This window comes from Hyperolius riggenbachi, chromosome 5, assembly GCF_040937935.1.
Source record: "Hyperolius riggenbachi isolate aHypRig1 chromosome 5, aHypRig1.pri, whole genome shotgun sequence".
Taxonomy (NCBI): Eukaryota; Metazoa; Chordata; class Amphibia; order Anura; family Hyperoliidae; genus Hyperolius; species Hyperolius riggenbachi.
The window spans coordinates 365648751-365673819 of NC_090650.1; the positions used below are offsets into that span (position 1 = coordinate 365648751).

Consider the following 25069-nt stretch of genomic DNA (forward strand, 5'->3'; position numbering starts at 1 on the left):
AGAAATGACGTGATTTGGCATTAATATCCGTGCTTTCAACTTTTCTGTCCAAGGGATTGAGATGTGTTCTTTAGGTTCTTGGCCGTAAATGCAAATTGTAACCTGTTATTCTGTGCTAGAGCTGTATTATGGAAAATTTATACAGCATGAAATCTATCTGTTTGCAATCAGCCAATCAAAAACAAAACAAAAAAATAAGCTGTACTAATTATAAAAGCAACACAATCCACATTTTGTCAGCTATGTGCAGTCAGTAAAATTAAACAATACTGCAATAGAATATTAGACCGCAGAGTTTTTGTTTTGTTTTTTACCTCTAAATGAGTTTTTTTTTTACAAAATTGTACCTTTTTTTGGTCAATGAAAAAAAAACTGTATTTTGTCAATCAATATAAATAAAAATTTGAAAGAAAGACAAACAATTGAAATGATAAGCCCTAGAAATCATGGAAGAGTCATTGGGCAATATTCATAAAACTGCGGTAAACTTGCCAGGCATAGAGAGCGCATAGAAGTTTTACATTTTAAATCAGTACTGACAAAGTAACACGTGCCGTGCAAGTAGCATAAAATGAGTTACACTAGTACTAATTGCACAATGAGCGCAACTTTGTCAGCGTAAATAATGGTAAAATTGCTGCGCTCTCTCTACACATGAGAACTTTAGCAAACCTTGGTAAATATGGTCCATTTTTAGGAGGATGCAACAACTCCCAAATATTTTTTTCTTTCCTTTTGTGTATTTTGGTGTATTACCCTTTATTTGCAAAATTATTCGCTTTAAGAATTGTACGTACAAGATACAAGACGTATTCAGGATTATCTGCTCAGTTGAGGGAATTCTTTCCACCTCCACGATCAACCATGTCCAATGGGATAGTGCGATCATTTCATCACCTGGAGTAAAGTCTTCCTCTTGTGTAGCCACTCCAGGAACCTTAGTCTGATGTTGCGTTTCAACACACACAGCATCTTCCTCATGTTACACCTGACCTGAGGAAGATGCTGTGCACACTATCCCATGCCCACTACCCCATTGGCTACAGCTGATTATAGAGGTGGAAGGAATGCGTACGTATGTACGCATCGCCGGTGAGTTTGGCACCAGGGGATCTGAGTGATGGCTCTCCCTGGTGCCGCAAAACTCCCTGGCGACAGTGATGAGCAAATCCGATCCGGATGCTACTCGGATAGTAGCTATCCGGATTTCTCCCAGTAATGCATTGCGGCCTGGGTGGGGGGATTAATCCTTACCCATCATGACGTCTTCTTCGTCCGTCCTTCGGCGCCCCCCACGATGCGCTCCACTCCGGCGTCACGTGACTAAAAAACAATTCCTCCTTCCGGGTTGAAGGAGGAAGTGTGTAGTCATGTGACGCCGGAGTGGAACGCATCGTGGGAGACGCCGAAGGACGGACGAAGAAGACGTCATGATGGGTAAGGATTAAACCCCCGGCCCAGGCCGCAATGCATTACTGGGAGAAATCCGGATAGCTACTATCCGAGTAGCATCCGGATCGGATTTGCTCATCACTGCCTGGCGATATTAAGTACAATCCCCCCTCTGAGTTGTTGCAACTCAGAGGGAGCTGTAATTCGGGGTCCGGCAACTGCCGGAGCCCCGAATTACCCTTATGCGCCCAGCACAGCATTACATTGCTGCTATGGGGCGCCTGATTTTGGCGCATGCCGAAACCACCTGCTTTGTAAGGAATTCCCTCATTTGAGCAGATAAGCCTTCTTAAAGCGTGTCATTTTGCAAATAAAGGGTAATACACCAAGGATCGCTCTCTGTTCCCTTTGCCTTTCAGCATTTATATAACCTATCCCTTGTTTGAAGAGAGCAGTACCAGTGAATTCCTGAGTCCTTTGAGATCAACCACAATACACCACAGTGATTCCCAAATACCATTGCCAATCAGACAAGCACACTCAACTACATACATCTCTTTTTCTATTTCTTAGTAGGGATCTGTAGTAGAACTAGTTGGAGGCAAAGGCAGAGCCAGGTTGGAAGCCTAACAATGGAGGATCAGAATGACAGGCAATGGTATTAGGCAGTTGGCAGAGGCAGGGTCAAAGCAAGGCCAGAGTTCAGAATTGGATAAATCAGCAGGCAGGCAGTGGTAACAGGCAGCAAGCAAGTACAGTGTTAGAGACATGTCAAAGTTCAGCAATGGATTAGCAGGCAGCGGATACATTTTCCTCATTATAATACTTTAGGCATCTTCAGCACCAAGTAGCAGTTCAAAGAAGAAAATGAGGATGCAATGAGATGGAAGAAAATCAGCTCTTCTTGTATCAGGTACATTCAAAAGCTTGTGAAAGGTAAACTCATGATATTTGCAGGTAAAAGATCCTTAGCAGAAGATTCAGGGAGAGAACACAGGAAAGAAGATGGAGTTGGCTAGTCTGAGCTAAGCAATGTTACAAACAATAAGTGGATGAAAAGGTCACCTCATTTGTCACATAGTCTATAGGTGTGTTATGTGATTTTAATCAAGATAGGCAGGTAATCATTGGAAAGTGTGAGAGCAAACATTATCCAGGCATAATGGTCTTGGGTAGTAGATACAGAAACAAATATATAGTCATTCAAAGTTTGAGCCATCACCCAGATGGATTTATAAAGTGAGTCTCTTTAGTTTTGAAGGAATTTGTTGTAGGAAGGCACATTATGAATCCAAGAAACAGCTGCAGGCACTTGAGTGAAGTATACCTAGATTCTTTTTAGTTCTTCCTGGGAGCTGTAAATTGAATAACCGGTCAGATGACTCTATCATTAAGGTTTTTCTTTTTATAAGGGAGTTGCAAACGAGAGGCACAGGTCCACCTGACAAAGGCCAAGACACTCCTCAGGGGAAAAAGCTGGGTGGATTAAGCTCATCTGCATGGGTTTCAAAATATCAGTCACTGGGTCTAAGCAAATACTGAACTCAAGGAGGATAGGGAGCATTTGCTCACTCACAAGGCTTCAGGACTTTTTCAGAGCTGTCCCTACGCTATGGAACCTTCTCCCCCAACTGGCTTGCCCCCACCTTCAACTCCTTCAAGCAGGCTTTAAAGACCAATCTGTTCACCATTGCCTACCAGGCATGGTCGGAATAGCCAATTTCCGATTCCGCGCAAATTCCGCTTTCCGCAAACGATAAATTCCGTTACCGCTGTATTCCGGCGGTATTCCGCGGTATTCCGTGGAATTCCGCATAATTCCGCATAATTCCGCATACTACCTGTATTTCCATAATGCCTACGCGTATTTCCGTTTGCTTGTGTGTAGTCTGGTGAACAACTAATAAAGTTTTAGAAGGAAGCTGTTTTAAAAAAAATTTGTATTTTAATACGAAAATCCGTTTTCTATAAACGCTGGCACGGATTGGCTGCTGCCGGGGCGGAAGTACGTCATCAGAGGAGTCAGGACTCAGGAGGACTGCACGTGGACGGCGAGACTCGAAAACACAGCTGCCTTGGGTGACTTTATCTCGTCCAGAGACAGTTCAGAATCAGCAGCACCTTTCTGGTAAGTTTAGTAATTTGTATTTATATATGTGTATGTGTGCAAATAGTATATATGTGCCAGTGTATGTATGCAATGTATGCAGCAATGTTTTTACATGCTTAAATTTTTTTTTCTCATTTTTACCTAACAACAGTTGTTTTTGTAGAGACAGTCCCTCCTAGTCCTTTTTGTATTTTTTTTGTTTTCCTATTTTTTCCCCCTCTTTCTGGAGTGCAGGGGTGTAGCAATATGGCGGTTGCAGAGGTTGCAACTAGGAATCGGGTGTTTGGGCCAGGGGTGCCCCAAAAGGGCGTGTCTCAAGTACAGGACTATTTCTATATTGATGGTCATGTGCTGCTAATAATAATCACTTCTATAGATGCTTTGCTGTGAATATTAGTAATCATTAAAGGGAACCAGAGAGGATCAAAGAAATGTTTTATACATACCTGGGGCTTCCTCCAGCCCCATACGCACGGATCGCTCCCACGCCGCCGTCCTCTGCTGCATGGATCCGCCGGTACCGGGTCCCGTCATTTCCGCGAGTCGGCCGGCGGACGCGGCCGATTCTCCGCATCACATGGCGCTCCCTCAATACAAGTACGCATGAGGCTGCCTACTGCGCAGCCGCATGCGTACGGGTATGGAGTGAGCCCCTGTGATGCGGACAATTGGCCGTGTCCACTGGAAGTGACGGGCCCAGTACCAGCGGTTCCAGGAAGCGGAGGATGGCGGCGTGGGAGCGATCCAGGCTTATGGGGCTGGTAGAAGCCCCAGGTATGTATGAAAGCGTTATCTATTTTAACAACCCATTCCTCTCTGGTTCCCTTTAACACACTGTTTACCATACCCTACTTGCACCTATAACACTGTAGTCGCCACTTGCCAGTGACAGGTTTTTGTGTGCTGTACTATTTGTTACATATATAGTGGTTGTGGGCGGGCACCATTGTAAAACTTGAATTGTGACAAGCGTGAGGTGGGTCTGCCTGTTTCCCGCTGTGTGGTGGTGCCCCATAGGCCTACGTGTGACGTAACTGTGTGTGGGACGGTGGCTGCCGGTGTAGTGTCAGAATGGGCAGCCCCGCAGATTGGGCAGCCCCGCATGCGCATTAGCAGCCTGCGTCCCATTCAAATGTGCAGCCACGTACAACGTCCTAAATATCTCCGCTTTCGCAGCACGTACATACCCGAAATTTTCAGGGGAGGGAGGGGACCCCCAGATCTAGCTCTGTGCCGAATTGTAGCCCCCGAGCCCGGCTAGTTCCCGAGACTGATTACAACAAACCGGGAACCAGCGGGGGTCGGGGGCTTCAATTCGGCACAGAGCTAGATCGAGGGGTCCCCTCCCTAATCTGAACATTACGAGTGTGTACGTGCTGTGGAAGCTGAGATATTTCATGAAAATACCTTCTACCTCCCCACTGAGCATGCGTGATACTCAGTGAAGAATGGAGCTTCTGTGCTGCCCATGCTGACATTACACCGGCAGAGGCGTCTCTAGACATTTTGTCACTCCCGAGTCCCGGCAAGAAATCCTTGGAACCCCCCCCCCACCACCCCCCGTGATTGCAGCTCAGCGCCATCCCCCCACCCTCGTGGTGAACACTACCCCTGTGGTGAACCCCTCCCCCAAGACCACCCCAATACAGCAGCGTTTCACCCGAAATTCAGAAAATACACTTATTGCGGCATGGGTTCACCAGAAAATAGTTGTAATGCAGCAGAGTGTGTCACCATAAAATATACTTATTGCGGCATGCACTCACATATACCACACACACACAATATACAAATGCACACAGTACATACACTATACACGCGCGCACACACACACTGCACACAACACACACACTGCACACAACACACACACTATGCACAGTACACTATAGGCCTGAACGATTTTAGGAAAAGATTGAATCGCACGATTTCTGTCAGAAATTGCGATTTCGATTTGACCCACGATTTTCTTCAAATCAAGCTTTAGCAGGCTGTAAGCCTCATTCAGAATTCTACTGTGCAAAGGAGGCGGGCGCTGAACTGTGATCCTGTAATTCCATTTCCTAAGCCTGATTGCTGGCCAGTGGCCACACTATTTTTATCTGACAGGCCCAGCTAGCAATGGAGAGAGAGGGAAAACAAGCCCGTGTGTGGAGGCTCTGAGGTACAATAAAGAAGTAAAGCTTTACTTGCCGGCTTCTTCCAGCTCCTAAAAGTCTACCTGAGGCAGCTCTGATGTTCCACTGTCCTGCAGAGGAAAACAAGTGAGAGCCTGTTGGCGGAGTCTGATGCCCAGCGCCCGCCCAGCTGATGACACGCTAGGCAGAGGAAGAAGCCAAAAGAGCTGATGACGGAGGAGGAGAGGCGGCGCACAGTGGGAGAATGAAGTTTGCAGGCGAACCGCCGGGAATGAGAGCCGCTGAGCTGCCGCGAATTGTACACAGAGCGGCAAGGGGAGTGCAGAGCGGGAGGGCGGGGGATATCGTAAAAATCGCCACTCTGACGATCACGGAATCGCCGTTTCCGTGATCCCGATTTCGGTTTAAAATCGATAAATCGTTCATGCCTAGTACATTAAACACACACACACTATACACACGTACACACACACTATACACACACAGCACACAGTAGCCATACACTATACACACACACTCTGCTGCTGCCAGGGGAGGACTTGGACCTTTTGGCCTGGGGGAAAACATAGACTTGAGGCCCATTATCATGGCAGCCTCAGCCCAAATTATCAAGTCACAATTTCAAATTGCTGGCGATTGCTATTGTGATTTTGTCGTGCACTAGCACAGAGAGAGGAGGAATGGAGTGAGACTGAGAATAGCAGGAGATGGAGCAGAGAGCTAATCTGTATTGCAGTCCCACATTACACAGAGTCAGAGACTAGTTGCAGGTAATAGGACTGCTGTCCCTGCCAGTCTTGCACACAAGTCAGAAAGCAGCCTTCCTGGAGTCTATGGCTATCCAAACTTTTCAACCTGTTTCACGCCTTATCTGCAATTCTTCACATGCATTCATTATAACAATGGAGATAGATCAAACAGATTTTTTTTCCCAAGGACCCTCCAGATCATTTCTGTATCATGCTGTGTATATTTACAAGCTTGCCTGCCCTCTAATTGCACTGTTATCAGCTAGCAATTTCTGATTTGATCGGGATCATCTCTACTATGCGCTACCTCCAAGAGAAGATGATTATAGTAATCTAGCCCTGCCTTATATGCTGGGAGATATGCCTTGAGGCTGCAAGCCCGTTTGGACGGGGATGAACTAGTTTTAATTGCTTTTCCAGACATTTCCCATCTCCCCATAGATGTAATTTTCACAGATAAAATTGTATTTTACCACACACATCAAAAGACTTCTTAGTAAGGTTTTCCAGGCTTCTTTAACATTCCAGCAGGCTGTCATATTTAAATTCATGGCTCCTGTGCTGGTTTGATCAATGCACACTGCATCCAGTCCAGGTGTTAATTCTGGACACTGCCTGGCTAATAGTCTAATTACCCGTTTTCTTGTTATAGGCACTGTAGACTTCTCTACTAAAAGTTACAGGTGACAAAAGCAAAATACACATATGAGACAGTATTTCATAGCAGACCAAAGTGCTGGTTATTGGTATAATAAGCTATTTCCTTGACAGAGGGTAGCAAACCAATGTAGCATTTTCTGCTCCCACTATTCACAAAAGCTCACCTTTAGATGCAAATGTACTATACTGTCCTCTTAACATACATACACATCTGAAGTAGTACACAGCCGACAGAAAATTGGCAAAAATATGCTGCGGTATTATCCCAACATTATAACTAGCTGCTATATCATGACATAGTTGTTTAAATAAAATGTTAACCTTTGAAAGAATGTATTTCTTATTTGACAATTTTAATATTTATAGACTTGCCGGATTGCCAGTGTGCCATCATGACAGCTGCAGCGACGAGCAGTAGGAGGGAGAGGACCAGCACCTCCGCCCGCCTCAAGAAGGCTGAAAAAACTTTTATAATTAAAGTAATTTTTTTATTTACTGTATTAATGCCTGTCTTGCAGTGTTGCTTGGATACCTCATTATCCTATTCGAGTTTGGTCGAATTCGGATAGTAAACTATCCGAAATCACTTGAAGTTCAATATCCGATGTAATTGAATATCCGGTTCAAACTCGGATATCCGACGTCACTATCCGAGTCTGTATTCGAGTAAAATATTCGAGCTGGCCTTAAATAGCTTGTAAAACTTGTTTGGAGGTCAATGATGCATGAAACCACCTTTTTTTTCTGAAGAAAAACATCAAGTGATTAGGTGGTGATGTAGTAGTTATAAAAAAGATATAAAAAATTGTAAATTAACTTCATGAAAAGTGTTTGCATGAGAAGGTGGAGGAGTAATGTGTGTCAGGCAGTGTGATGTGACTGACATAATAGGCCCTGTTTCCTAGCGGTGGTTCTAGGGCCGTAAATGAACATCATGAGGTTCCTGACAGCGGTCGTGAAGCCCACATTGTGTCCAATACACAATTGGGACAGCACAGTTTTCAACCCGGACACCTCTAAAATAATTACATTTTTTTTTTCCCAAATTAATGCAGCTATTGTTGAGCGTAATAGCTGGTGGCGCATGGGCAGCAGCACCTTGTAATGTGTTCCCTGGCAGTGGAAACACACAGACAGCAGCAGGCAATACAGCAGCAGGCAGCGTGAGGAGGATGAGTGTGTGTGGCAGACTGGCATTTGGCAGCAGGCAGGAGTGCAGGTAGCGAGACATAGTAGGCCCTTGGTCCTAGCGGTCGTGAAGCCCACATTGTGTCCAATACACAATTGGGACAGCACAGTTTTCAACCCAGACACCTCTAAATTAATGACATTTTTCCTTTTTTTTTTTTCAAATTAATGCAGCTATTGTTGATCGTAATAGCTGGTGGCGCATGGGCAGCAGCACTTTGTAATGTGTTCCCTGGCAGTGGAGACACAGACAGCAGGATGAAATACAACAGCAGCAGCAGGTGTAGCCTGGTGTGTGCCAGTCGTCACTTCATGTCCCCCTCTCGCCGACAACAGGGGCCATGAATTCGCCTTCCACCCAAGCCTGGTTCATTTTGCGAAACGTCAGTCTGTCCACAGACTTGTGAGACAGACGAGATCGCTTCTCAGTGACGACTTCACCGGCTGCACTGAAGCTACGCTCTGACAGTACGCTGGAAGGGGGGCAGGAGAGCACTTCCATGGCGTACTGCGCAAGCTCGCTCCAGATTGGCAGGTGCTTGACCCAATACTCCATGGGATCAACAGGGGCCACGCTGTCAAGCCCGCTGAAGGACCCCATGTAGTCAGCCACCATGCGGGTCAAGCGCTGCCTGTGACTGTAGAAGGATGCTGCTGCATGCACCTCCTCTCTAGTCCTTGGCAGCTCTACACTCATGTAGAGCTCTTGGGTCAGATACAGCAGGTCTGTGGTGCGCGTGCGCTTGCTGCTGGTGGATGCAGGCACCTGCTGCTGCCTCTGTGCTGGCTGGACAGTGGGGGTGGATGTCTGAGGGAAGGCTTCTTCCAAGCGCTCAACAAGGGACAGCTGCAAGTCCCTCATTTGTTGCGCACGGTCTCCTCCTGCAGGCAGGAACTGGCTGAGCTTCCCCTTCAGACGTGGGTCCAGCATCATGCAGATCCAGATGTCCTCCCTCTGCTTCATCTGGATCACCCTTGGGTCCTTGCGCAGGCACCTCAGCATGTGCGCTGCCATTGGGAAGAGTCTGGCCACGTCTGTTGGCACATCATTGGCATCCCCAGAGCCGAGAGTGCTGTCCTCCTCTGAGGCGGGGGGTTTGGGCTGGTGTGCCGGAGGATGGAAGCGGATCAGAGGAACCTGCAGCTGTTCCGCTGACCCTGCATGGTGGCACCACCTACTGCGTTGTTGGTGCTGCTGCTGCTGCTCTGACAGTGCCGGCCGATGCTGCTCCCCCCTCCTCACCCCCTTCCACCAAGCTGACCCAATGCACGGTGAAGGACAGATAGCGGCCTGTCCCAAACCGGCTGCTCCACGAGTCCATGGTGACGTGGACCCATTGACCCACCGCGTGCTCCTGCCCTCTCCCGACATTGGCCATCACAAGGTGAAGTGCAGGGATGGCTGTGCGTGCAAAATAATGTCTGCTGGGGATTGACCAATCGGGGGCTGCACACATCAGGAACGCATGCATGTCGCTCCCCTCCTGCACAAGGGAATAAGGCAGGAGTTTGGAGCACATGGCCCATGCCAGCAAGCCGTTCAGCTGACGCACGCGACGGCTGATGGAAGGCAGAACCCTGACCACCCCCAGGAAGGTGTCGCTGAGCAGGGTCTGGCGAGGCCTTTTGCTGGCACTGGAAGCAGTGGAGGGAGCAGAGGAGGCCACTTTCGGACTGCCAGGACAGGCCTCAGTGTCGGCGGCAGGAGTTGCAGAGGGAGGAGGAGCAGTGCGTTGCTGACACACTCCTGCTGCCGATGGCTTCGCAGTGGTGGCAGGTCTGCCACTGCCAGCTTCCTTCAACTTCACGAACTCCACATGCTCGTGAAAGGTGGTTGACCAGAGAGGTGGTGCCAAACGCAGAGGCCTCCTTCCCTCTGCTGAGCTGTTTGCGGCACTGGTTGCAGGTGGCATACTTGCACTCCAAATATGTAAGGGTGAAAAAATTCCATATTGGGGAGGTGAAGTTGCCCCTTCGGCTGGAAGGTGCTGCTGCCGCTGGTCTCCCTGTTGTGGTTGGGGGGGTTCTTGGTGCGGCTGGTGGTGGCACTGGCATAACTCGTCTCCTGATCAGCACGCTGTGTGGCCTGCATACCACACCCACTTGTGATCCTTCCCATTCCTGCGATGCTGATCTTTCTAGCAATGCACGCAGACGCATCCTCCTCCTCCTCCTCAGAGCTGATGACATCCCCACTCCCAGGACATGGCACCAAGTCTTTGTCCTGCACCCTGTCATCATCATCCTCCCCCTCCACAAACATGTCCTGCTGGGATCCCCCAAACTCCCCTTCTGCATGCATGGGCGGATGGACAGTCACCACTGTCTGACTGTCCAAAGCATCACCCCCCAAAGTGCCCATGAGCATTCCTTCCTCTGCCAATTCTTCCGCAAAAGCATTCCATAACCCCGCTGTGCTTTGGGATATAAAGGTGCTGAGTGACAGGGTGTTTATGTCGCCCGCTGGGGCTGGAGAACTGCACTCCTCCTCCTGCTCCCCAGGCAGTGCTGGTCGTCTGCTGCTGCTCTTGCGAACAGGAGTGGTGACGGGGATGGAGGACTCGTTTCCAGAGCTAATGGTGGCCTGCTCATCCACCATCAGTTCCACTACAGCGTCTGCGCCCTTCTCCTCAATAGGACGGCTACGACCTGCCGGTGGGAGGAACATCTGGGCCACATGTTGCTGCTGCTGCTGCTGTGTCTCTGCAGCGTGACTCCCAGCTGTTGGGCGGCCAAGGCGTCCACGGCCAGTGGCTAATGGCGGAATAGCCACTGGTGCAGACGCAGAACTGCACATGGTGATGGTGGCGCGGCTGCCACGCCCACGACCTCCTCTCTTGGCGATGGCCTTGCTGCCCTTGCTGCCCCTGCCCAAACCACGGCTGCCGGCGCCAGACATATTTTTAATATTATACAAATGAAAAATAAAACTTATGTATGTAAAGGCGAGTAATACAAGTGTGGTACTTTAATGTGGTGGGACTGGTGGTGGTGGGTGTGTGAGGTGACGGACAGGTGTACTCTACAGCAGAGATCGGTGTAGCGCTAACGAGTGAGTGCGCACTGCGCACACAAAGACCCTAGCTGACGCTGACTGACGGTGTCCCTATACACAGACTACAGTTAAAGTCAGCGAATACACAATAGAAGTAATATATAAACAATAGGACGGGTGTAGCACTAACGAGAGGGTGCGGACAGTGCAGATGTGCACTGCGCACACAAAGACCCTAGGTAACGCGGTGACGGACGGTACCTATACACAGACTAGAGAACAGTACACTACAGTACTACTAACTAAACAATAGAAGAATCTAGCTAAATAATACAACAGGTGTGACTAGATTACAGAGAGCAGATACAGCAGGACAGGTATAGCATTAAATCTGGGCCTTGAGAACTACAAAATAGTACAAATCTATTGTAACACAGAAGTAGTAGTAGTACAGGAGTAGAGTAGGACAGGTGATAGCACAGGTAAGTTAACTAGAGACTAGAGCACAGAGCAGGGCGGGCTGCCTTGCCTAGGCACAGGGCCTAACTGCTGGCTGCCTGCAGGCCTGCAGCAGCACCAGTGACAGTCTCTCTCCCTCCCTAGTCCCCCTAGTAATCACCCAAACTAAACTACCGAAAATACAATCTATCTACAATACAAAGCAATACAGTTGAAGATCAAGTGTTGGAGTGTAAAAACGCTAGGTTTAGAACAATAGCAATGCACTTGCACACAGACAAAAAGCACTGGAGCAGTTCTATCAGTACTATCAGTCAGTAAGTCGCAAGCAGGACGAGTGAGGCAAGATGGCGTCCGCTATTTATAGAGGGGGGGTGTAATGATCGCTGCTGCAGCAGCTATTGCTGGAAGTAGTGCTGCAGCTCAGGCAGTTCTGATCTATTTCCATGCAAGTTGCATAGCTTTGTCTGTCTTTCCCTGCTGTCGGCTTGTGACTGATTATCATTCACCTGTGTGGGAATCTGCATGTCTGCTCCCATTGGATGACCTCAGTATAAAGATCTGCTTCCTGCAGGGTTTCCTTGGGTTTTCATAGCTTCAGCTTAAGCCTGTCTTGCTGTCGCTTTAGCCCCCGATCGTGTTTCTTGTTAAAGATACTTTGCTGGTCTTTGCATCATATATTGGTTCATTGCCAATATATATGCATACCAGAACGTTTATTATTTTCCTTGTATTTGTGTTGCGTTGATTTATCAGTGTTGCTGATATATACGTACACGAACTGTTTATTTCCTGTGTTCAGTTAGTCAGTTTTCCAGCACGTTTTGGTAGTTTGCGCGTACCGTGAACACCCGTGCTGAGCTAGTTATCCTGTTCCTGGTCCTGTTTGTGGATTGCGTTCATCTCTGCGAAGAGATAACGAATCCTTCTGAATCCTGTTCTGTTCCTGTTTGTGGATTGCGTTCATCTCTGCGAAGAGATAACGAATCCTTCTGAATCCTGTTCCCTGTATTACTCCAGTCCTAGTCAGCGTTCCTGCTTATGTCATATATCGGTTCATTGCCGATATATACATATGTTAGTCAGAAGTTACAAATAGTTTCATTGATAGCTGTAATTGTAATACGCTAGGAAAACATACTTATTGTATATTTATCTGTGTTACGTTCATCTATCTTAATCCTGCTATTTTCTGACTGTCCTGTCCTGTCTTTGTGAGGCACGCCATCGCCGCAGCGCATTGGCTGCCTCATTCCAGTCTGTCTGGTTTTGGACGCTTGCTGTCGCTAAGTAGCCGCTAGCTAGCAAGCGTTCATTCTGTCTACCTGTCCTGATCTCCTCAGTTCTGGTTTATGCGCTCAGCGCTACTTTGCGCTGAGACGTTATAACGAAACCATTGTTTGTGGCTGTCAGATCTGCACCGGCTCTGTGCGCCACAATCTCCTATTGGAGTCAGTCCTCCCCTCCACTATACTAGGGATAGCCTGTTTCCTGGTGCTAGTGTGTGTACCTCCTCCACGCCAGCTCATGCGTTGCATGCTGACTGTGGAGAATACACCACCAAGCCTCACAGGGGGCTTGTCCATGCTCCCCCTCTGTGATTGGCTGCAGTCAGAGGGCTTTGAGCCCTCTGATTTGCTGGTGAGGACTCGAGGTGACGTCTGGCGTGCCGCTAATAGCTCGTGACGCTATCCGAGCTCGGATAGCTAGGATAACTCCGGATAGCTGCTTGCTATCCGAGTGCGCTCGGATAGCACAGCCCAGATAGCTAATACTATTCGAGCTCGGTATTCGAATTAGAATAGTGGAAAAAGAGCTAGGATATCCGAGTAACGTGGAGATCCTAGCTCAGATGAGCACCACTGCTGTCTTGTAATACATTTCTCAATAACTACAATGAATGCTTCATCTGTAACGACTTTCATAGTCACCAGTGACAATTTTTTTTTTTTTTTTTTTTGGACTTGTATTGATATTGTCTTTATTGCTGCATTTGATGTTTACAGTACTACTTACAACTTAGACAATTTATTTTTTATATATATTTACAGACCATGTTGGAAGGCCGTTATGATAAGGGCAGAAGAGAGGAAAAGAGGATCGTATTGGGCCAGCTCTCTGACGGTCTTCGCTCCAGGTTCAATCGCACATGGTCTGTAAAGAAATTACAGACCATGTGGAGTGATTTCAAATCTAAAACTCCAGGAGCAGTGAGGAGAATAAAACGTGACATTAGGAGATGTAAGTAAATTCTTTGTTTTGATATTTCTATATCATTTTTTATTTACATTGACTATTCTCATCTTTAGCATAACCAGCCCTAAATACACTCACCTTAAAGGGAAGGTTCAGGGAGGGGAGTAAAAAAATAGAAATCCATTTCCACTTACCTGGTGCTTCCTCCAGCCCGTGGCAGGCAGGAGGTGCCCTCGCCGTCGCTCCGCAGGCTCCCGCTGGTCTCCGGTGCCCGACCCGACCTGGCCAGGCACTTCTGCGTCCCACGCCGGCGCGCTGACGTCATCGGACGTCCGCTGGGCTGTACTGCGCATGACGTCAGCGCGCCGGCGTGGGACGCAGAAGTGCCGGGCATTGGAGCACAGAAGAGCCCGACCTGGCAGCCGGCCTGGCCAGGTCGGGTCGGGCACCGGAAACCAGCGGGAGCCTGCGGAGCGACGGCGAGGGCACCTCCTGCCTGCCACGGGCTGGAGGAAGCACCAGGTAAGTGGAAATGGATTTCTATTTTTTAACCCCCCTACCTGAACCTTCACCTTTAATGATTTTTAGGAACACCATTATGGAGTTTGGCTCATGTTCACCTTCACAAGTGCCTTAATTCTACGTGGCATTGATGCAGGAAGGTGCTGAAAGCATTCTTTAGAGATGTTGGCCCATATTGATAGGATAGCATTTTGCAGTTGATGGAGATTTGTTGGATGGACATCCAGGGCACGAAGCTCCCGTTCCATCACATCCCAAAGATGTTCTATTGGGTTGAGATCGGATGACTGTGGGGGCCATTTTAATACAGTGAACTCATTGGCATTTTCAAGAAACCTTTTTTTTTTTTTTTTTTTTTTTTTTTTTGTGATATGGTGCATTATCTTGCTGCAAGTATCCATCAGAGGATGGGTACATGGTGGTCATGAAGGATGGACATGGTCAGAAACAATGCTCAGGTAGCCCGTGGCATTTAAATGATGACCAATTTGCACTTAGGGGCCTAAAGTGTGCCAATAAAACATCCCTCACACCAGTACATCACCACCACCAGCCTGCACAGTTGTAGCAAGGCATGATGGACATGGGCAGCACGGTGTTATAGTGGTTAACGCTCTCGCCTTGCAACGCTGGGTCCATGGTTTGAATACCAGCCAAGTCAACATCTGCAACGAGTTTGTATATTTTGCCCATATCTCCGTGTGTTTCCTCTTGGCACTCTGGTTTCCTCCCACATCCCAAAAATATACAGATCAGTTAATTGGCTTCTCCCTAAAAAATGTCCGTAGACTATGATGCATGCACTATACAATACATACATAAACATATGATTATGGTAGGGACTAGATTGTGAGCCTCTCTGAGGGACAGTTAGTGACAAGAGAATACACTCTGTACAGCGCTGAGTAATATGTCGGCGCTATATAAATACTGAAATAAAGAAATAATTAATGATGGTTCCATGTTGTCATTCTTTTTACAACAAAATCAGAGTCTATCGAGAATGATAGCACCGGGCAACATTTTTCAAATCAACTGTCTACATTTGCTGAGCTTTGGCAAATTGTACCCTCTTTATCCCATTTGTAGTGGAGATGAGTGCTACCCGGTGGGTTCTTCTGCTACAGTAGCCCATGTGCCTCAAGGTTGTGCATGTTGTGGCTTCACAAATGCTTTGCTGCATACCTTGTTTTTAATGAGTGGTTATTTCAGTTAACGTTGCTCTTCTATCAGCTTGAATCAGTTGGCCCATAATCCTCTACCCTCTATGTAACGATAGGTGTAACACAGAGAGGGTCTGATTACCGGTGATCTGCAGTATCACCGAGAATGCAGATATATACCTGATTATTGATGATCTGCAGTATCACCGATAATCAGATATATCTCTAACCTCTGGACACCTGAGAGATGATAGTGTTCGGTGCAACAGTATATATTGAGCCAAACACCTATAGGATAGGTGCTAGACAGTAAGAGCAAGTACTCTGGATCAGATTCCTTCCACAGGCCTGATGCTCCCCAAGGGGCGGAGCCAGGCTGAGAATAGTGGGAAGGACAGAACGTGAGTGACACCAATGAGGGAGTGTCACTAACAGGTCTGGGAACTGCCTCTAACAGTGAGGCCAGTTCTCGAGGTCGGACAAGCCAGGTCATTAACACACAGACAGATAAGGTACAGATTCAGGAGACAGATACGTACTCCAATGGACAGGCAGAGTTCAGCAACGGGGTATCATAATAACTGCATTAATCATAAATTGAAGGGGTGCTCCTAATAATTCTTTAGGTAAGGCTATATACTTATATTGATAACGTCTATCATTCACTTTGTGTAGTTATTGTTCCCCAATGCAATGTTTACCTTTACTTAGTATGTGGTTTTTTTTTGATAATTTTCCAACATTCTTTTCCAGCTCGTCATCATCGTAGGACAGCACGACTGCAGGAGCCGGCCCGTTCCTCCTCTTCTCCACCCTCTTCAGCCAACATCACTCCCAGGACCAGCCCTGATCGCAGCCCTCCTACCGGTGACTCAGCTGAGCCAGTGGAAACTCCTGCTGCTGCAGATGAAACCGCTGCTGCAGCTGAAACGGCTGCTCCTCCTACTGCACAGAAACACAGAGGCCGGAGTAGGAAACGTAGGCGCCGTAGCCGATCGGTTGCATGTAAGTTTTTTTTTTCTTCATGATGTTGAAAGTAAGCATTGGTAAGGAAATGACCGCACTCTGTATGTTATCAAAGTTGTGAATCCGACTGCTTCAGCAGTTTTTTGTTTACCTTGTACTTCAAAGTTTTCATTTGCCTCAGTAAGTCACTGTCATAGACGGTTTCCATGCTGTAAGCAATATTTCTTAACAATGGCAACAGTTATATTAATAACAGGGCACATCATTGTTTGCAAAACAGAGTTGTTCATGTTCAGTACTGTGCTGCAGTACAGTACATTACTTCAGAAGTAAGATAAAATAGGCAAAAGTGCAAAATAGAATAGAAGGCGTAAGTGAATAATACATATGGACTGTGTGAGGACCCTCTTCAGATGGTAAGCATTGTAGCAGGAACAGAGCAACTCCAAGCAGGTTTATATGCAAACATAAATCAAAGTTTATTTTGGCAGCAGGTTCACAAACAACAGTTTGCAGTTCAGTAATAAAGTAATTCCACCAAAACAAAGGTAAGGCCAACTCCGGCCGGGTGCTTACTTTCAGCGTTGAGTAACACACAAATGTCAGTCCAAACACATGCAGTCCCCTGCATCAGCTTCTCAGCAGAGCTACTTCCTGGAAACAAACGAAAACCTTTTCTGTCCAGACTGACAGAACCTGCTGGACACACCCTGTGACAAATCAACGTTTATTCGTCCTAAAAAAGTAGTTAGAGCCTTATAAAATATTCCCTGTTGCCACTATTAAAAAAATGACAGCAGATAGGGAAAGGCTTGGTTTATAAAAAGACCAGGGAAGCCTGGGGTTAACAGTTCCTCTCCCTGGTCAAATGTAGAAAATGCTCTTATTACCTAGTTTTTTCAAACCTCCGTGTGACAAAGGGTCCTGGGCATTCAGGGACCCCCAAGCAGGCAGAAAGAGGGAAATCTCACACCTCCACTGCCTAACCCAGACTTGGTGGCTCCTCAGCTCCTTACATGAAAAGAGCAGCCACAGGAGGTCCTGCTAACATCCTGCAGAAGCCACTTAGAGACTACAGCTGGCTTTCTCAGTGACTAGTAGGAAACCTATCTGTGACCTCACAAATATGAAATCCATCTTTTATCATAAAGATGACTTCCCAAATAGGCAACGGCCTGTAGAACCCGCTTATTCTGAAATTTTGAACCAACCGCACGCTTGGATGTTTCTGATTTCAAGGTAAGCCCTGCCAAAGCAGAGATATGCATTTTGGGGTCACCGTTCACTCTAAACCCCCCAAGTTTGGTATCAACGTTCTTGATAAATTCTGACAAACCTAAAAATGTTATTAGATTTAACATAACTTGTACGGTTTGCAGATGAGCACACTTATCATGATTCAGGTAAATTCTTGCCTCTATGAGAGGGGCAGAGACCTCCTGTTCCAAAGAGGTGTGTGATCCACGCCCCCTAACCCCTCCTTGCTGGAGTGGGGGCTATAACCAGACAGAGCCCAGAAAGCTCTGGGTCCTTTACCTTCAATCTGATGCCTAGTAACATCCTGGCAGCTCGCAGGGACACGGGCCAAAACCTCCATCTTCGAACTTTCTAACAGAGGCCTGTTGGCCGCATGGCAACCGCCATTTTGGGACTTTCGCCAAAGACTTGCGATTGCCGCAGGGACTACCAATAACGGTATTTAAACTGTATATTCAGACATTCTGTTTCTCTTCCTCTCTTCTCTCTGTCCAATCAATCTGTTCTAAAATAAGCTGTGTGTATGTAGTTTAGAAATAAACTAACGATTTTATCGTTCAGTTGTGTGCCTTTTCTGGTCATCTGATTGCTGCTATAACGAATCTGCCCTCTGAAGAGTCAGTCATACTACCGCATTGTTTTATGATTTGCTTATAAATTGTTTGCTAGCTAGGTTGTAAATAACCGTTTCTTCCTTCTAGGATTAGCTAGTACCAGATTTCCTGTGCGAAATCGATAACTTTCGTTTCTCGATTGTAAATACAATTCGAGATTGCATCATATAGGGACCCAGTAACCGTTCTTTAACGTCACATTGCTCAGTCTTTAAGCCGTCGGAAGTGACTATTCCCCGAACGGTGACTTGGGCGTGTTGAACGTGATTGGGCTGGCTACCGTATTATGATAGCGGGAGTCTCTTTCTTCCCTGAACTTGAGAGAGTGGTGGCAGTTTATTACCCGATTTCCAGCGCGAAACCGATATTTTTAGTTTACCGATTGTATATACAATCAGAATTGTACATGTATGGGCACCTCCAACCAATCTTAACCGTTTACTACGCACACAGTGAATTTGCCTCCAGCAGTCTCTAGTGCATGAGACCTGCATGTCAACAGTGGCCTAGTAATACGGGATTGGTGGATGTTTGTCCCATTACATATTGTCGGCAGCTGCAAGACCAATCCTTATTGTCAGTCTGTTCACCGTACTTCCTGCGTATGCTAACGGGAGCAGATTAGACGGGATTGGCACGCTCTGTCTCCTTTTTCATTTTCTATTTTACCTCTGACGATCCAGCAACCGATCTCGTTGTCCGTCTGCGCCCGTACTTCCTGCGTACGCTAACGGTAGCAGATCTCGACGGGATCGCGGGGCTGGATTGTCACACACCCCTCCTCACCTCTTCCTCTCCAGAGACTTGTTAGCTCTGTTGTTAACCCTTTGTGGGCTAGACAGGCAGCAGTCCACAAATATAATGCATACTATATTCCACCCAGGACCTGGCGACCAGATGCACCCACCCTGCTCTACATCTGGTCAGCTCCGGACCCTTCTCAAGGCTTTAACCCCTGTCACTCCTGACAGTCAGCAAAAGCCTATCCTCCGGAGCTGCTACAGGATGTAGCGCCTGAACCTGGGTGCAACATACCGTCCATCGCACATCACTTGTGACAAAGAGAGTGGCACCTTCCCAGCCACTTTGTCACAACTGATATAATATGGATTCATGTGAAATTTATAAAAAGTATATATTTAACAAGGGTTAATAGGTCAGATCCCAGTGTAGGTGGTGAAATGGTGTTATAATGGGTAATTAACTTTTTGCGCATTCTCTTGCCTTTAATGATTAGGTGATTGTCTTGCTATGCCCTGTTTAGTTCTTCAAGTTCTATTCAAAACTTTAAGTTTCATTTGACATAATAATTTATGTAAGGTAATCATTGGATTGCTGTATGTACTGTGAAAGGTTGAAAAGGTTTACCATTGTACTAGAAAGAATTGACTTGCACTGTAGACCTTGTCTGGTTAAAAAGCTATTTGTTCTTTAAAAATTTGGGTTTTTGTTGTAATTAGATCGTTCAGTCGTTTATAATACCATGTTTTTCATTTTCCATAGCTTCATTGTCTGTGGAACATAGGCACAACCTCCGCCGCGCCAGCAGGAGTACAGCTGGTAGAAGCACATCCACCACACCAGTTGATCGTAAGTTCGACTTACATTTTTATAGCATAAAGATTCAGCAAGTAGGAAGGAACTGATACACTACTGTATGACAGTTTTCATACACCATTTTTCTCAGCTGGCATTGTTCTACACTCCCATGCTTCTCAGCGTTATACACAACTGGGTTGTAACAAATGTATAGTATATAAATTACTGATAATGGTAATTTGTCGAATTTTTCCACATTAAATAGTTACACTCATTGGAAGGATTATTTTGAACGCCGTACTAATATGGTGTTTCACCCACTTTTCCCTTCAGACCACACTTAATTCTATGAGGCATAGATCTTGCATTTGATGGAGATTTGTGGGATGGACATCCAGGGCACGAAGCTCCTGTTCCATGACATCCCAAAGATGCTCTATTGGGTTGAGATCTGGTGACTGTGGGGACATTTAAGTATAGTGAACTCATTGTCATGTTCAAGAAACCATTTTGAAATTATTCTTTGTGACATGGTGCATGATCCTGCTGGAAGTGGCCATCAGATGATGGGTACATGGTGGTCATGAAGGGATGGACATGGTCAGAAACAATGCTCAGGTAGCCCGTGGCATGTAAATGATGCCCCATTGGCAATTTGGCACTAAGGGCCCTAAAGTGTGGCAAGAAAAGATCTCCCAAAAATTTAAAAAACCACCGTCAGCCTACACGGTGGTAAGAAGGCATGATGGTCCCAGGTTCGCAATCTTTTCTCGCCACATTCTGAATCTATCGAGACTCATAACACCAGGCAACATTTTGCCAGTCTTCATTTGGACAATTTTGGGAGACTTGCTCAAATTGTAGCCTCTTTCCCATTTGTAGTGGAGATGAGTGGTACCCGCTTGGGTCTTCTGCTGCTGTAGGCCATCCCTTTGATGGTTGTGCGATTTGTGGCTTCACCAATCGTTTTCTGCATATGTCAGTTGTAACAAAATGCATTCAGTGTTAATCAACAATGATTACACAGTGACTACTTAGATAACGGGCCAACTTCCAATTAGACCGTCGACCAAAAAATATTTGCAATATATCTGAAATCAATTTTCAAAAATCTGCACATTCACCATGTCAACATGAATAGTAGTATAAAACAAAGCTAAGAATTGACTCTTGGGCGCATGTGCAACACTATCAAAAGATAAATTTCATGAAAAAGGTTATCTTAAATATAATAATCTAAACAACATTTAATTTAGACATACAACACAAGCGGCTAAAACTTGCCTGCTGACATCATGTGAGAGGTTTTGGGGCTGCATTCCCCGGACCCGCTAACTAGTGAGGATTAAAATGTCCTTGCTAAGGGTCTTACAAGTTTATTCTAAGTCGGAAAATGGATGGTGTCATTGAATGATAAAGTTACAGTTGCAAAGCTTAAAATGAACCTCTGGACTAAAAATCTCCTCAGCAGAACTGAAAAGGCTTTGTGTTTCTAACAGTTTCACAGCATCAGAACTTTTTTTTTCTTACCAAAGAAACATTTTTTAGCGGAATTTTTAGCAAAGATCTGTCCTTCAAATAAAAAAAACAGGGCTTTTTTACCCTGATTCTGTGAAGAGCATGATGGGATTTTCTATTTTGTTAATCACGTTGCCTAGCAACTGGGAGAGGTGATCAGGACACAGGACAGTTGGAACTGCGTGTCATGCTCCCTATCTCCTCCTTTCAAACAAAAATATGGCTGCCATCATGAAATCACACACCTTTGCCTGTCCTTTTAAAACAGTGTGCTTAAGAGATTATAATACCTATCTATTTTAATTTACATAACTACTGTAACTTGTACATATGACAGTATGTTTGTTTAGGCTAGAGTTCCTCTTTAAGGTCCAGTGCTAGTATCACAGATCCCCACAAGGCAAAAGTAGCACTTGAGAAAATAAATATTTCAGCTCGTTCTTTTGATTATTAGTAGTGCACACCCCCCCCCCCCCCCATTTTCTACACGCTACTCCTCCTACAGTTTTATGGGTAAAAGCGCCAAAATTTCCACACTTATTCGTCGTTTGTGCTTTATTAAGTGTTCCCACACTCTGGGCCCTTGCAGCGGATCCTGGAAGACCCCTGTTTCCGTATGGACTTTGACAGATAAAAATTTCAAATCGCTGCCACTCCGACAATTTTGAAGCTACAACCCCCTTACTCGGAACACATATTGTTGGTGTCAACCCAAATACAAATATTTTTTTTTGGGGGGGGGGGGGGGTCATCCCAAAGTGGGTGGAGTTATTAACGGCCAAAAAAAATGTATCAATTTCCTATACGCTACTCCTACCAAAGTTTAAGGAGTAGAAATCTGAAACCCCATATTTCAAATAGACTTTTATTGGAAAATTTGAAACTATTGCCACTCGTAAAGCTTTGTTACAGTTACAAGTTACACTCACCAAACTTGGGTCACTTGGTCATGGAGTGAAGCTGAAACATTATGTCACATTTTGGGGACTAAAAAAATAGGGCGGAGCAACAAAAAGTCAATCTCATTTTCCCTAGTGACTTCAATGAGTAAATGTAAACAGCTGTAATTCTCAACGTATTAAAGACAGACTTCCCATACTTGGTTGGCACACTGGGTCACTGGGTGACTGGGGTTAAAATTGGTCAAGTTAGGCGGAGCCACATACAGTCAATCAGACACATAGACAACATCATGTGGCAGTGTCGGACTGTGAGGGGGAAAAACTGAGCAAAAACTGGCCAAGCTGCAGTAACCCAATGCTATCACACCCAAAGCAAACCTTCAGCAAGTCTTCTTTACTGTGAGCAGCAACACTTGATTATTACTGCTGCTTGGCCAGCAAGTGTATTTCTTCAGTTTTTCCAGCTCCCGGTCCGACCCTGTCCTGTGGTTTCCTCTTAAACGACAACGTCTAGTTTTTACATTGAAATGTGATCGCAGTTGACTTTTATTAGTACTTAGGGTTAATGCATATTGAATTTTTTTTTTTTTTTCATCTTTTGTTTTCCAGGCACAGGAAATGTCAGTGAACGTGTGGGTCAGTTTGAAGTTCAGGTTCAGGGTCTAACTTCAACACTAGCTTTATGGAAGTCAGAGTATGAAAGCGGGATGCAGCAACAAAGGGCAGAATTTGAAAATCGCCTGCAACAACTGGAAGCCCAATTTAACCAACATGTGGCGAATATGGTTCAACAAAGAGAGGCGGCAGAGGCAGAAGCTGAGGTTCAGCGGCAGAGGGTATTGCAGTACAGACAGGAGGCACAGCAGCTGCATGAGTCTTTTTCCCAGCTTGCTGGGAAAAGAAGAATGTAACTTGTTCCTGAAGTCTTGCTCAAGACAGAAGAAAATCATAGAGATGATAAACCTGAATGGTTTTCTTTTGGCTCTGTTTGTGCTGTGGGCGGAGAGAAGGCTTACTCTGCTTCACTCTCGCATACAGCATCTCCTTGTGTAAGTGTGGCCATAGGTTGAATGCTGCACAGTCACTGCATCAAGATGATTATGCAGGTCTTTTGTGTTGTTCTGATGATGGTTGACTCTGACTGTTCTCATCATTAATCCCTTGTGTTTATCTGAAAATGTTATTGCTTTTTAACTTCAAGCCTTACAGTGGTTTGCAAAAGTATTCGGCCCCCTCGAATTTTTCCACCTTTTGTGACATTACTGTCACAAACATAAATACTGTATATTCTGGCGTATAAGACTACTTTTTAAACCTTGAAAATCTTCTGAAAAGTCAGGGGTCGTCTTATACGGCGGGTGTAATTGATGCATGGTGACACGCTCTATCCTGTTACCGATTTTCATATCTCGCTGCTGGGGACTGTAGTGAAACGGCGCAGGCGCACATGTGCGCGATCTGAGAGGCAGAGAAGGAGGTAAATAGGGGAAGGCCAGAAGGTGAAAGAGGCGTGTTTTATGGCCATAACGCAGTCTATTCTTCCATGCCGCTCTGATAAACAGGGAGACAAGGAGTGTTGACCAATCCAACCAGTCAATCGCCTATATACTGTTATATACTGGGCACCACGTACAGTACAGCACCAGTATCTGTTCATACATAGCACCAGCATATGATATTTTTTATTTGGTGTTCATTGGAAGAAGTGTAGTCTTATACAGCGAGTATATCCCAAACTCTATATTTTAACTGGAAAAGTTGGGGGGTCGTCTTATACGCCCTGTGGTCTCATACGACAGAATATACGGTAATTTTTTTTTTATTCCACCTCAAAGAACAGTATATAGTGTTGTATACATACACGTGAGAAAAGGCTCGAAAATCGTACATGATTCCAAAAACTTTTAAAAAACAAAATAAATAACTGCTTAGTGAAGTTTGGTGTGCGTAATTATTCAGCCCCCAAAGTAAATACTTTGTAGAACCACATTTTGCTGCAATTACAGATGCCAGTCTTTTAGGGCATGTCTCTACCAGCTTTGCACATCTAGCGACTGAAATCCTTGCCCATTCTTCTTTGCAAAACAGCTCCAGCTCAGTCAGATTAGATGGACAGCGTTTGCGAACAGCAGTTTTCATATCTTGCTACTGATTCCCGTTTGGATTTCAATCTGGACTTTGAGTTGCCCATTCCAACACATGAATATATATATATTTTTTTTAACCATTGTAATTTGGTGCCCTGGCTTTCTGTTTAGGGTCATTGTCCTGCTGGAAGGTGAACGTCCACCCAAGTCTCCAGTCTTTTGCAGACTTCAAGAGGTTTTTTTCCAAGATTTCAAGAATGGCAGCAGTACAATTTTTTTGTCGACAAACGGCTGCTTTACATTTCTCAATAACTTTACCCCCGACCTGTCTGTTGTGTTATTTAGTCATCATGGTGTTGTTGCTCACAATATTGTCTTTTTCAACCTCTGAGGCCATCACAGAACTGACATTCGAATACACACAGGTGCACTGTAATTAGTCATTAGCACTCATCAGGCAATGTGTATGGTCAATTGACTGCTCTCTGACTGCTCTCAGAGCAAAGGGGGCTGAATAATTACTCACACCCCACTTTTCAATTAATTATTTCCAAAAAAATTTTGAAATCATGCATGTTTTTCATGCCACTTCTCATGGACACCACTTTGTATTGGTC

The 25069-nt window shown here is 45.7% G+C and overlaps 1 protein-coding gene across 1 annotated transcript; it reads left to right on the forward strand.

The window, feature by feature from the left end:
• The first annotated feature begins 3400 nt into the window (after window positions 1–3400).
• LOC137517790 (uncharacterized) lies at window positions 3401–24301 on the forward strand. Its single transcript, XM_068234835.1, has 6 exons — window positions 3401–3520; window positions 7413–7525; window positions 13740–13929; window positions 16323–16574; window positions 19910–19996; window positions 22975–24301. The coding sequence occupies exons 2-6, from the start codon at window positions 7439–7441 to the stop codon at window positions 23274–23276; spliced, it is 918 nt and encodes a 305-aa protein (XP_068090936.1). The 5' UTR covers window positions 3401–3520; window positions 7413–7438; the 3' UTR covers window positions 23277–24301.
• Window positions 24302–25069: the final 768 nt, after the last annotated feature.

What these genes read in the sequence shown, in the direction of transcription:
- LOC137517790 (XM_068234835.1), top strand. Translation starts at nt 7,439, where the DNA reads ATGACAGCTGCAGCGACGAGCAGTAGGAGGGAGAGGACCAGCACCTCC. An exon ending in AAAAAACTTTTATAATTAAA is followed by an intron (nt 7,526 to 13,739) that starts GTAATTTTTTTA and finishes ATATATTTACAG; the next exon opens with ACCATGTTGGAAGGCCGTTA. An exon ending in AAAACGTGACATTAGGAGAT is followed by an intron (nt 13,930 to 16,322) that starts GTAAGTAAATTC and finishes ATTCTTTTCCAG; the next exon opens with CTCGTCATCATCGTAGGACA.